The sequence below is a fragment of the Coturnix japonica genome, unplaced genomic scaffold (genome assembly GCF_054131305.1).
Source record: "Coturnix japonica strain WE unplaced genomic scaffold, WE-NBRP24 Scf060, whole genome shotgun sequence".
NCBI lineage: Eukaryota > Metazoa > Chordata > Aves > Galliformes > Phasianidae > Coturnix > Coturnix japonica.
Window position 1 is genome coordinate 347960 of NW_028188963.1, and position 14051 is coordinate 362010.

Below are 14051 nucleotides of genomic sequence, written 5' to 3' on the forward strand. Positions count from 1 at the left end.
GGGGTCCTATAGGGGGTCCTATATGGGGTTCTATAGGGGTGGGGCCCTACATGGGGGTCCTATAGGGGATCCTATATGGGGTCCTATAGGGGATCCTATGGGGATGTCTTATATGGGGGTCCTATAGGGGGTCCTACAGAGGGTCCTATGGGGGTGTCCTATATGGGGGGTCCTATATGGGGGGATCCTATAGGGGGCCCTATATGGGGTCCTATATGGGGACCTATATGGGATGTCCTATATGGGGGGTCCTATATGGGGTCCTATATGGGGGGTCCTATATTGGATCCTATGGGGGGTCCTATATGGGGTCCTATATGGGGCGGGTCCTATATGGGGGGTCCTATATGGGGGGTCCTATATGGGGTCCTATAGGGGGTCCATATGGGGGGTCCTATATGGAGGGTCCTATAGGGGGTCCTATATGGGGTCTTATAGGGGGTCCTATATGGGGATCCTATGGGGGGTCCTATATGGGGGTCCTATATGGGGGATCCTATATGGGATCCTATATGGGGTCCTATATGGGGGGTCCTATAGGGGGTCCTATATGGGGGGATCCTATAGGGGGTCCTATATGGGGGGTCCTATAGGGGGTCCTATATGGGGGGTCCTATAGGGGGGGTCGTATAGGGGGTCCTATATGGGGGGATCCTATAGGGGGTCCTATAGGGGGGTCCTATGGGGGGTCCTATGGGGGGGGTCCTATATGGGGGGTCCTATATGGGGGGTCCTATAGGGGGTCCTATATGGGGGGTCCTATAGGGGGTCCTATAGGGGATCCTATGGGGATGTCTTATATGGGGGTCCTATAGGGGGTCCTATAGTGGGTCCTACAGAGGGTCCTATGGGGGGTCCTATAGGGGGTTCTATAAGAGGGGTCCTATAGGGGGTCCTATATGGGGGGTCCTATATGGGGGGGGTCCTGTAGGGGGTCCTATAGGAGGTCCTATAGGGGTGGGCCTATAGAGGGTCCTATAGAAGGTCCTATAGTGGGTCCTATAGGGGGGGTCCTATGGGGGGGGCGTATATGGGGGGTCCATATTGGGGGTCCATATGGGCGGGTCATATATGGGGTCCTATATGGGGGGTCCTATATGGGGGGTCCTATAGGGGGTCCTATATGAGGGGGTCCTATAGGGGGTCCTATATGGGGGTTCTATATGGGGGGTCCTATATGGGGGGTCCTATAGGGGGGGTCCTATAGGGGGGGTCCTATATGGGGGGGTCCTATATGGGGGGGTCCTATAGGGGGGGTCTATATGGGGGGTCCTATATGGAGGGGTCCTATATGGGGGGGTCCTATGGGGGGGTCTTATAGGGGGGGGTCCTATAGGGGGTGTCCTATATGGGGTCCTATATGGGGGGGTCCTATAGGGGGCCCTATATGGGGTCCTATATGGGGACCTATATGGGATGTCCTATATGGGTGGTCCTATATGGGGTCCTATATGGGGGTCCTATATGGGGGGTCCTATATGGGGGGGTCCTATAGGGGGTCCTATAGGGGGTCCTATGGGGCTCTATGGGGTCCTATGGGGTCCTATAGGGGGTCCTATGGGGTTCTATGGGGTCCTATAGGATCCTGTGGGGCTCTATGGGGTCCTATGGGGCTCTATGGGGTCCTATGGGGCGGTTATGGGGCTCTATGGGGTGGTTATGGGGTTCTATGGGGTCCTATGGGGTCCTATGGGGCAGCTATGGGGTCCTATGGGGTCCTATAGGATCCTATGGGGCAGCTATGGGGTCCTATGGGGTCCTATAGGGTCCTATGGGGCAGCTATGGGGTTCTATGGGGTCCTATAGGATCCTATGGGGCAGCTATGGGGTTCTATGGGGTCCTATAGGGTCCTATGGGGCAGCTATGGGGTCCTATGGGGTCCTATAGGGTCCTATGGGGCAGCTATGGGGTCCTATGGGGTCCTATGGGGTCCTATAGGGCAGCTATGGGGTTCTATGGGGTCCTATAGGATCCTATGGGGCAGCTATGGGGTCCTATGGGGTCCTATAGGATCCTATGGGGCAGCTATGGGGTCCTATGGGGTCCTATAGGATCCTATGGGGTCCTATATGGGGGGGTCCTATATGGGGTCCTATAGGGGGTCCTATGGGAGGGAATCCTATAGAGGTCCCTATAGGGTCCCGGATCACGTGATCGCGTTTACACTTCAGCCCCCCCCCCCCCCAATCACGTGACCCCGCCATTTTCCTCTCCACGTGATCCAACACTTCCGCCTTTCCCCTCATCACGTGATCACTCCACTCCAACATGGCGCGGTTCTGTCCCCGCATCACGTGATCACTCCCCCCCTCCAACATGGCGCGGGCTCTGATCGCGTCGCTCCGCCCTCTCCACGTGACCTCGTTCCTCTCTCCCTATTGGCTCAGAGCTCTTCCCACCCCCCTCCCCCTCCCGTTTCTCCCGGCGTGCATCGCGCGGCGCTCGGAGCTGGGAGAGGAAGTGAGTGGGTTCTATGGGGTCCTATGGGGTCCTATAGGATCCTATGGGGCTCTATGGGGTCCTATGGGGCTCTATGGGGTTCTATGGGGCTCTATGGGGTTCTATGGGGTCCTATGGGGCTCTATAGGATCCTATGGGGCTCTATGGGGTTCTATGGGGTCCTATGGGGCTCTATGGGGTCCTATGGGGTCCTATAGGATCCTATGGGGTCCTATGGGGCAGCTATGGGGCTCTATGGGGTCTTATGGGGTCCTATGGGGTTCTATGGGGTCCTATGGGGTCCTATAGGATCCTATGGGGCTCTATGGGGTCCTATGGGGCTCTATAGGATCCTATGGGGCTCTATGGGGTCCTATGGGGCTCTATAGGATCCTATGGGGCTCTATGGGGTCCTATGGGGCTCTATAGGATCCTATGGGGCTCTATGGGGTCCTATGGGGTCTTATGGGGCAGCTATGGGGCTCTATGGGGTCTTATGGGGTCCGATGGGGTTCTATGAGGCTCTATGGGGTCCTATAGGATCCTATGGGGTTCTATGGGGTCCTATGGGGCTCTATAGGATCCTATGGGGCTCTATGGGGTTCTATGGGGTCCTATAGGATCCTATGGGGTTCTATGGGGTCCTATGGGGTCCTATAGGATCCTATGGGGCTCTATGGGGTCCTATTGGGTCCTATGGGGCTCTATGGGGTCCTATGGGGTCTTATGGGGCTCTATGGGGTCCTATGGGGTCCTATAGGATCCTATGGTGTTCTATAGGGCTCTATGGGGTCCTATAGGATCCTATGGGGTCCTGTGGGGTCCTATAGGATTCTATGGGGTCCTATGGGGTCCTGTGGGGCTCTATGGGGACCTACGGGGTCCTATAGGATCCTATGGGGCTCTATGGGGCTCTATGGGGTTCTATGGGGCTCTATGGGGTCCTATAGGATCCTATGGGGTCCTATGGGGTTCTATGGGGCGGTTATAGGGTTCTATTGGGTCCTATAGGATCCTATGGGGTCTTATGGGGCCCTATAGGGTCCTATGGGGCAGCAGTGGGGCTCTATGGGTTCCTATGGGACGGTTATGGGGCTCTATGGGGTCCTATAGGATCCTATGGGGCTCTATGGGGTCCTATGGGGCTCTATAGGGTCCTATGGGGTTCTATGGGGCAGCTATGTGGTCCTATGGGGCTCTGTGGGGTCCTATGGGGTCCTATAGGATCCTATGGGGTCCTATGGGGCTCTATGGGGTCCTATGGGGTGGCTATGGGGTGGTTATGGGGTGTCTATGGGGCAGTTATGGGGTGTCTATGGGGTGGCTATGGGGTGTCTATGGGATGGTTATGGGGTGTCTATGGAGCAGCTATGGGGTGTCTATGGGGTGGTTATGGGGTGTCTATGGGGCAGTTATGGGGTGTCTATGGGGTGGCTATGGGGTGTCTATGGGATGGTTATGGGGTGTCTATGGAGCAGCTATGGGGTGTCTATGGGGTGGCTATGGGGTGTCTATGGGGTGGTTATGGGGTGTCTATGGGGCACTGATGGTGTTTCTATGGGGCGCCCCATAGGATGAACCTGGAACGTGTTTCCAATGAGGACAAACTGCGGCTGTGTCGGAAGTACTACCTGGGTGAGCCCCATAGCGACCCATAGAGACCCACAGCGACCCATAGAGACCCCATAGAGACCCATAGAGACCCATAGAGACCCCATTGCAACCCTATAGAGACCCATAGAGACCCTATAGAGACCCATAGAGAACCATAGGGATCCATAGAGACCTATAGGGACCCATAGAGACCCTATAGGGACCCATAGAGCCCTAAAGAGACCCCATAGAGACCCATAGGGACCCATAGAGACACATAGAGACCCTATAGGGACCCATAGAGACCCATAGAGACCCATAGACACCCCATAGAGCCCCATAGAGACCCATAGAGACCCATAGCGACCCCATAGAGACCCACAGGAACCCATAGGGACCCATAGAGACCAATAGAGAACCATAGGGACCCATAGAGACCCCATAGAGACCCATAGGGACCCATAGAGACCCATAGGGACCCCATAGAGACCCATAGAGACCTATAGGGACCCATAGAGACCCATAGGGACCCATAGGGACCCATAGAGACCCCAAATCCCCCCATAGCCCCTCCCAGGACCCCCATAACCCCCCATAGCCCCCCCAGGACCCCCATAACCCCCCCCATAACCCCCCCATAGCCCCCCCAGGACCCCCTTAGACCCCCATAATCCCCCCATGGACCCCACAAGGACCCCCATAACTCCCCATAGACCCCCCCCAGGACCCCCATAGACCCCCATAGCCCCCATCCAGGACCCCTATAACCCCCCAAGGACCCTCATAGACCCCCATAATCCCCCCATAGACCCCCATAACCCCCCAGTACGCCCATAGACCCCCATAGCCCCCCCAGGACCCCCATAGACCCCCATAAGCCCCCCCAAAGACCCCCAGGACCCCCATAACTCCCCATAACCCCCCCAGGACCCCAATACTCCCCTATAGCCCCCCCAGAACCCCATAACCACCCCATAACCCCCCCATAGCCCCCCCAAGACCCCCATAGACCCCCATAGAGCCCCCCCAGGACCCCCATAACCCCCCCAGGACCCCCATATTCCCCCCAGGACCCCCATAGACCCCCATAACCCCCCCATAGACCCCCATTACCCCCCCAGGACCCCCATAACTCCCCATAGACCCCCCCAGGACCCCCATAGACCCCCATAAGCCCCCCCCAGGACCCCCATAGACCCCCATACCCCCCCCCAGGACCCCAATAGCCCCCCCATAAGCCCCCCCAGAACCCCATAACCACCCCCATAGCCCCCCCAGGACCCCCATTACCCCCCCAGGACCCCCATAACTCCCCATAGACCCCCCCAGGACCCCCATAGACCCCCATAGCCCCCATCCAGGACCCCCATACCCCCCCCCAGGACCCCCATAGACCCCCATAATCCCCCCCATAGCCCCCCCAGCGCCCCTATAACCCCCCCATAGACCCCCCCAGGACCCCCATAGACCCCCCCCAGGACCCCAATATCCCCCCCATAGCCCCCTCAGGACCCCCATAACTCCCCATAGACCCCCCAAGGACCCTTATAACCCCCCCAGGATCCCCATTACCCCCCCCATAGACCCCCCCAGGAGCCCCAAATCCCCCCATAGACCCCCCCAGGACCCCCATAGACCCCCCCAAAGACCCCCATAACTCCCCATAGACCCCCCAAAGACCCCCATAACTCCCCATAGACCCCCCCAGGACCCCCATAGACCCCCATAAGCCCCCCATAGCCCCCCCAGGACCCCCATAGACCCCCATAATCCCCCCATAGACCCCCATAACTCCCCATAGACCCCCCAAAGACCCCCATAACTCCCCATAGACCCCCCCAGGACCCCCATAGACCCCCATAAGCCCCCCATAGCCCCCCCAGGACCCCCATAGACCCCCATAATCCCCCCATAGACCCCCATAACTCCCCATAGACCCCACCAGGACCCCTATAACTCCCCCAGGATCCCCATTACCCCCCCATAGGCCCCCCCAGGACCCCCAAATCCCCCCAGATCCCCCCAGGACCCCCTTAGACCCCAATAGACCCCCATAGACCCCCATAAGCCCCCCCAAAGACCCTCAGGACCCCCATAGACCCCCATAGCCCCCCCCCAGGACCCCTATAACCCCCCCAGGACCCCCATAACTTCCCATAGACCCCCCCAGGACCCCCATACCCCCCCAGGACCCCCATAGACCCCCATAATCCCCCCATAGCCCCCCCCAGGACCCCAAGACCCCCCTATAAGCCCCCCCCATAACCCCATAACCACCCCATAACCCCCCCAGGTCCCCCATTACTCCCCCATAGCCCCACAGGACCCCCTTAGACCCCCTCAGGACCCCCATAGACCCCCATAAGCCCCCCCAAAGACCCCCAGGACCCCCATAGACTCCCATAGCCCCCCCCCAGGACCCCTATAACCCCCCCAGGACCCCCATAACTCCCCATAGACCCCCCCAGGACCCCCATAGACCCCCATAAGCCCCCCCAAAGACCCCCAGGACCCCCCATAACTCCCCATAGACCCCTCACAGGACCCCCATAGACCCCCATAGCCCTCCCAGGACCCCCATAACCCCCTCCATAACCCCCCCATAGCCCCCCCAGGACCCCCATAGACCCCCATAAGCCCCCCCAAAGACCCCCAGGACCCCCATAACTCCCCATAGACCCCTCACAGGACCCCCATAGACCCCCATAGCCCTCCCAGGACCCCCATAACCCCCTCCATAACCCCCCCATAGCCCCCCCAGGACCCCCATAGACCCCCATAGAGCCCCCCAGGACCCCCATAACTCCCCATAGACCCCCCATAGACCCCCATAGCCCCCATCCAGGACCCCTGTAACCCCCCCAGGACCCCCATTACCCCCCCTAGGACCCCCATAGACCCCCATAACCCCCCCATATCCCCCCCAGGACCCCCTTAGACCCCCATAACCCCCCCCCCAAAGACCCCCCCAGGACCCCCCCCCCCTTTATTAACCTCCCCCCCCCCCAATCCAGGGGGCTTCGCTCTGCTGCCCTTCCTGTGGCTGGTGAACGTGCTGTGGTTCTTCAGGGAGGCTTTTATGGCCCCCCCGTATGGGCAGCAGCCCCTCATCAAGACATGTATGTTGGGGGGGGGGATATGGGGGTCCTGGGGGGGGTTATGGGGGTCCTGGGGGGGCTATGTGAGGCTATAGAGGGTCTATGGGGGAGCTATGGGGGGTTATGGGGGTGTTATGGGGGGCTATGGGGGGATATGAGGGGGATATGGGGGGTTATGGGGGTCCTGGGGGTGGCTATGGGGGGTTATGGGGGTCCTGCAGGGGGTTATAAGGGTCCTGGGGGGGTTGTGGGGGGGTTATGGGGGTCCTGGGGGGGGTTATTAGGGTCCTGGGGGGGATATGGGGGGCTATGGGGGTCCTGGGGGGTGCTATGGGGGGGCTATGGGGGTCCTGGGGGGGTCATCGGGGGGGTTATAGGGGTCCTGGGGGGCCTGGGGGGGTTATGAGGGTCCTGAGGGGGGATTTGGGGGGTCTGTGGGGGGGTTATGGGGGCTATGGGGGTCCTGGGGGGGTCCTGGGAGGGGATTTGAGGGTCTTGGGGGGGGCTATGGGGGTCCTGGGGGGGATATGGGGGGGTTATGGGGGTCCTGGGGGGGCTATGGGGGGTTATGGGGGTCCTGGGGGGGGCTATGGGGGGTTATAGGGGGCTATGGGGATCCTGGGGGGGGCTATGGGGGGTTATGGGAGTCTTGGGGGGGGCTATGGGGGGATATGGGGGGCTATGGGGATCCTGGGGGGGTTATAGAGGGACTATTGGGGGTTATGGGGGTCCTGTGGGGGGCTATGGGGGTCCTGGGGGGGCTATGGGGGGGATATGGGGGTCCTGGGGAGGATATGGGGATCCTGGAGGGGGCTATGGGGGTCCTGGGGGGGGATTTGGGGGTCCTGGGGGGGTTATGGGGGGGATATGGGGGTCCTGGGGGGGATTATGGGGGTCCTGAGGGGGTCCTGGGGGGATATGGGGGGGTTATGGGGGTCCTGAGGGGGCTATGGGGGCTATGGGGGTCCTGGGGGGGCTATGGGGGGGATATGGGGGGTTATGAGGGTCCTGGGGGGGGCTATGGGGGTCTTGGGTGGGCTATGGGGGTCCTGAGGGGGGCTGTGGGGTCCTGGGGGGGATTTTGGGGGTCCTGGGGGGCTATGGGTGGTTATGGGGGTCCTGGGGGGGGATTTGGGGGGTTATGGGGGTCCTGGGGGGGATATGGGGGGTTATGGGGGTCCTGGGGGGGGATTATGGGGGTCCTGGGGGGGCTATGGGGGTCCTGGGGGGGCTATGGGGGTCCTGGGGGGGGCTGTGGGGGGGCTATGGGGCTTATGGGGGTCCTGGGGAGCGATTTGGGGTCCTGGGGGGGCTATGGGGGGCTATAGGGGTCCTGAGGGGGCTATGGGGGGTTATGGGGGTCTATGGGGGGGATTTGGGGTCCTGGGGGGGGCTTACATGGTCCTGGGGGGGGGTTATGGGGGGGCTATGGGGGTCCTGAGGGGGCTATGGGGGTCCTGGGGGGGTTATAAGGGTCCTGAGGGGGCTATGGGGGGTTATGGGGGTCCTGGGGGGGGCTATGGGGGAGTTATGGGGGTCTATGGGGGGGATTTGGGGTCCTGGGGGGGGCTTACATGGTCCTGGGGGGGGGTTATGGGGGGGCTATGGGGGTCCTGGGGGGGGATTTGGGAGTCCTGGGGGGGGCTATGGGGGTCTATGGGGGGCTTATGGGGGTCCTGGGGGGGGCTATGGGGGGCTATGGGGGGTTATGGGGGTCCTGGGGGGGGATTATGGGGGTCCTGAGGGGGCTATGGGGGTCCTGAGGGGGCTATGGGGATCTTGGGGGGGCTATGGGGGTCCTGGGGGGGGTTATAGGGGTCCTGGGGGGGGCTATGGGGGTCTATGGGGGTCCTGAGGGGGCTATGGGGGTCCTGGGAGGGATATGGGGGTCCTGGGCGGGTCTATGGGGGTCCTGGAGGGGGCTATGGGAGGATATGGGGGGCTATGGGGATCCTGGGGGGGGCTATGCGGGGTTATGGGGGTCTTGGGGGGGGCTATGGGGGGATTATGGGGGGATTTGGAGGGCTATAGAGGGTCTATGGAGGGGCTATGGGGGTCCTGGGGGGGGCTATGGGGGGCTATGGGGGTCCTGGGGGGGGTTATAAGGGTCCTGAGGGGGCTATGGGGGGTTATGGGGGTCCTGGGGGGGGGTATGGGGGAGTTATGGGGGTCTATGGGGGGGATTTGGGGGTCCTGAGGGGGCTATGGGGATCCTGGGGGGGCTATGGGGGTCCTGGGGAGCGATTTGGGGTCCTGGGGGGGGCTATGGGGGGCTATAGGGGTTCTGAGGGGGATATGGGGGGTTATGGGGATCCTGGGGGGGGCTATGGGGGAGTTATGGGGGTCTATGGGGGGGATTTGGGGTCCTGGGGGGGGCTTACGTGGTCCTGGGGGGGGGTTATGGGGGGGCTATGGGGGTCCTGAGGGGCTATGGGGGTCCTGGGGGGGGATTTGGGAGTCCTGGAGGGGGCTATGGGGGGCTATGGGGGTCCTGGAGGGGTAATGGGGGTCCTGGGGGGCTATGGGGGTCTATGGGGGGCTTATGGGGGTCCTGGGGGGTTATGGGGGCTATGGGGGTCCTGGGGTTGTTATAGGGGTCCTGGGGGGGCTATGGGGGGTTATGGAGGGGGATTTGGGGTTATGGGGGTCCTGGTGGGGCTATGGGGGGTTATAGGGGTCCTGGGGGGGCTATGGAGGGCTATGGGGGGGGTTATGGGGGTCCTGGGGGGGTCCTAGGGGGGGTTATGGGGTTCCTGGGGGGGGTCCTGGGGGGGATTTGGGGATCCTGGGGAGGGGCTATGGGGGTCCTGGAGGGGTAATGGGGGTCCTGGGGGGCTATGGGGGTCTATGGGGGGGCTTATGGGGGTCCTGGGGGGGTTATGGGGGGCTATAGAGTGTCTATGGGAGGGTTATGGGGGTCCTGAGGGGGGATTTGGGGGTCCTGGGGGGGTTATGGGGGGGTTATGGGGGGTCCTGGGGGGGTTATAAGGGTCCTGGGGGGGTCCTAGGGGGGGTTATGGGGTTCCTGGGGGGGTCCTGGGGGGGCTATGGGGGGTTATGGGGGTCCTGGGGGGGTCTATGGGGGGCTGTGGGCGTCCTGGGGGGGGTTATAAGGGTCCTGAGGGGGCTATGGGGGGTTATGGGGGTCCTGGGGGGGGCTATGGGGGAGTTATGGGGGTCTATGGGGGGATTTGGGGTCCTGGGGGGGGCTTACATGGTCCTGGGGGGGGTTATGGGGGGCTATGGGGGTCCTGATGGGGCTATGGGGGTCCTGGGGGGGGATTTGGGAGTCCTGGGGGGCGCTATGGGGGGCTATGGGGGTCCTGGAGGGGTAATGGGGGTCCTGGGGGGGCTATGGGGGTCTATGGGGGGCTTATGAAGGTCCTGGGGGGGGATTATGGGGGTCCTGAGGGGGCTATGGGGGTCCTGGGGGGGCTATGGGGCTTATGGGGGTCCTGGGGAGCGATTTGGAGTCCTGGGGGGGGCTATGGGGGGCTATAGGGGTCCTGAGGGGGATATGGGGGGTTATGGGGGTCCTGGGGGGGGCTATGGGGGGTTATGGGGGTCTATGGGGGGGATTTGGGGTCCTGGGGGGGGCTTACATGGTCCTGGGGGGGGTTATGGGGGGATTATGGGGGTCCTGGGGGGGGTTATAGGGGTGCTGGGGGGGGGCTATGGGGCATTATGGGGGTCCTGAAGGGGTTATAGGGGGACTATTGGGGGTTATGGGGGGCCTGGGAGGGGCTATGGGGGGTTATGGGGGGGCTATAGGGGGTTATGGGGGTCCTGGAGGGGATTTGGGGGGGTTATGGGGGTCCTGAGGGGCCTATGTGAGGCTATAGAGGGTCTATGGGGGGGGCTATGGGGGGATATGAGGGGGATATGGGGGGTTATGGGTGTCCTGGGGGGGGCTATAGGGGCTATGGGGGTCCTGGGGGGATTTGGGGGGGTTATAGGGGTCCTGAGGGGGGCTATAGGGGGGTTATGGGGGCATTTGGGGGTCCTGGGGGGGGATTTGGGGGGGTTATGGGGGTTTTAGGGGGCTTATAGGGGGATTTATGGGGGTCCTGGGGGGGCTATGGGGGTCCTGGGGGGGCTATGGGGATCCTGGAGGGGGCTATGGGGGTCCTAGGAGGGGCTATGGGGGTCCTGGGAGGGCTATGGGGTCCTGGGGGGGATATGGGGGAGTTATGGGGGTCCTGGGGGGGGATTATAGGGGGGTATTGGGGTCCTGGGGGGTTATGGGGGGGTATTGGGGGGATTTGGGGGGGTTATGGGGGTCCTGGGGGGGTCTATGGGGGGGTTTTAGGGGTACTTGGGGGTCCTGGGGGGGCTATGGGGTGGTTATGGGGTTCTGGGCGGGTCTATGGGGGTCCTGGGGGGGGCTATGGGGGATTTATGGGGGTCCTGGCGGGGGCTATGGGGGGTTATGGGGGTCCTGGGGGAGATTTGGGGGGGATTTGGGGTCCTGGGGGGGGTTATAGGGGTCCTGAGGGGGCTAAGGGGGGTTTATGGGGGTCCTGGGGGGGTCTATGGGGGGGTTTTAGGGGTACTTGGGGGTCCTGGGAGGGTTATGGGGTGGTTATGGGGTTCTGGGGGGGGGGGTTATAGGGGTCCTGAGGGGGTCCTGGGGGGTCTATGGGGGTCCTGGGGGGGGCTATGGGGGGTTATGGGGATCCTGGGGGGGTTATGGGGGTCCTGGGGGTCTATGGGGGTCCTGGGGGGGGATTTGGGGGGGTATGGGGGTCCTGGGGGGGTTATGGGGGTCCTGGGGGAGCTATGGGTGGTTATGGGGGTCCTGGGGGGGGATTTGGGGGTGGTATGGGGGGCTATGGGGGATTTATGGGGGTCCTGGGGGGGGCTATGTGGGGTTATGGGGGTCCTGGGGGAGATTTGGGGGGGATTTGGGGTCCTGGGGGGGGTTATAGGGGTCCTGAGGGGGCTAAGGGGGGGTTTATGGGGGTCTATGTGGGTCCTGGGGGGTCTATGGGGGGGTTTATGGGGGTCTATGGGGGTCCTGGGAGGGTTATGGGGTGGTTATGGGGTTCTGGGGGGGGGGGTTATAGGGGTCCTGAGGGGGTCCTGGGGGGTCTATGGGGGTCCTGGGGGGGGCTATGGGGGGTTATGGGGATCCTGGGGGGGTTATGGGGGTCCTGGGGGAGGTTTGGGGGTCCTGGGGGTCTATGGGGGTCCTGGGGGGGGCTATGGGGGGCTATGGAGGTCCTGGGGGGGGGCTATGGGGGGTTATGGGGGTCATGGGGGGGGCTATGGGGGTCTTGGGTGGGCTATGGGGGTCCTGAGGGGGCTATGGGGGTCCTGGGGGGGATTTGGGGGTCCTGGGGGGGCTATGGGTGGTTATGGGGGTCCTGGGGGGGGATTTGGGGGTGGTATGGGGGGCTATGGGGGTCCTGGGGGGGTCTATGGGGGTCCTGGGGGGGGTTATAGGGGTCCTGGGGGGGGCTATGGGGGGTCTATGGGGGTCCTGAGGGGGCTATGGGGGTCCTGGGAGGGATATGGGGGTCCTGGGGGGGCTATGGGGGATTTATGGGGGTCCTGAGGGGGATATGGGGGGTTATGGGGGTCCTGGGTGGGATATGGGGGGTCTCCATGGGATCTGTGGGTCCTTATAGGGTCTCTATGGGTTTTATGGGGTTTCAATGGGATCTATGGGGTCTCTATGGGATCTGTGGGGTCTCATAGGGTCTCTATGGGATCTATGGGGTCTCTATGGTATCTATGGGTTTCTATGGGATTTCTGGGTTCTTATAGGGTCTCTATGGGATCTGTGGGGTCTCTATGTATCTCTATGGGATCTATAGGTCCTTATAGGGTCTCTATGGGATCTATGGGATCTGTGGGGTCTCTATGTATCTCTATGGGATCTATAGGTCCTTATAGGGTCTCTATGGGATCCAAGGAGTCTGTATGGGATCTATGGGGTTTCTATAGTCTCTATGGGATCTATGGGTCCTTATGGGGTCTCTATGGGTTTTATGGGGTCTCTATGGGATCTCTGTGTATCTCTATGGGATCTATGGGGTCTCTATGTATCTCTATAGGATCTATAGGGTCTCTATAGGATCTATGGGTCCCCCTAACCCCATATATTTCCCCATTGCAGACGTTCGCCGCTCTCTGCTGGGTGTGTGTGTGTGGGGCTGCTATTGGGGTCTATGGGGTCTCTATGGGATCTATGGGGTCTCTATGGGATCTATGGGGTCTCTATGGGATCTATGGGGTCTCTATGGGATCTATGGGGTTTCTATGTATCTCTATGGGATCTATGGGGTCTCTATGGGATCTATGGGGTCTCTATAGGATCTATGGGGTCTCTATGTATCTCTATGGGATCTATGTGGTCTCTATGTATCTCTATGGGATCTATGGGGTCTCTATGTATCTCTATAGGATCTATGGGGTCTCTATGTATCTCTATGGGATCTATGGGGTCTCTATGTATCTCTATAGGATCTATGGGGTCTCTATGTATCTCTATAGGATCTATGGGGTCTCTATGTATCTCTATGGGATCTATGTGGTCTCTATGTATCTCTATGGGATCTATGGGGTTTCTATGTATCTCTATGGGATCTATGGGGTCTCTATGTGATCTATGGGGTCTCTATGGGTCTCTATGGGATCTATGGGGTCTCTGTATCTCTATGGGATCTATGGGGTCTCTATGGGTCTCTATGGGATCTATGGGGTCTCTATGGGTCTCTATGGGATCTATGGGGTCTCTATGGGTCTCTATGGGATCTATGGGGTCTCTATGGGATCTATGGGGCCTCTGTGTATCTCTATGGGATCTATGGGGTTTTTATAGGATCTATGGGGTTTCTATGGGATCTATGGGGTCTCTATGTATCTCTATGGGATCTATGGGGTTTCTATGGGATCTATGGGGTCTCTATGTGTCT

At 61.1% G+C, this 14051-nt stretch overlaps 1 protein-coding gene across 13 annotated transcripts in view; it reads left to right on the forward strand.

The window, feature by feature from the left end:
- The first annotated feature begins 2352 nt into the window (after positions 1–2352).
- PSENEN (presenilin enhancer, gamma-secretase subunit) overlaps positions 2353–14051 on the forward strand; it is a 71553-nt gene continuing 59854 nt past the window's right edge. For 7 of the 13 annotated variants that reach the window (XM_085533425.1, XM_085533426.1, XM_085533429.1 and 4 more), the window contains exons 1-4: positions 2353–2461; positions 4014–4075; positions 7048–7152; positions 13253–13273. In XM_085533425.1, the coding sequence (XP_085389551.1) occupies positions 4015–4075; positions 7048–7152; positions 13253–13273 (187 nt within the window). In that variant the 5' untranslated portion in view covers positions 2353–2461; position 4014. Of the gene's footprint in view, positions 2462–4013; positions 4076–7047; positions 7153–13252; positions 13659–14051 lie in introns of those variants that run through there. The other 6 variants (XM_085533430.1, XM_085533433.1, XM_085533432.1 and 3 more) reach the window with 2 other exon arrangements.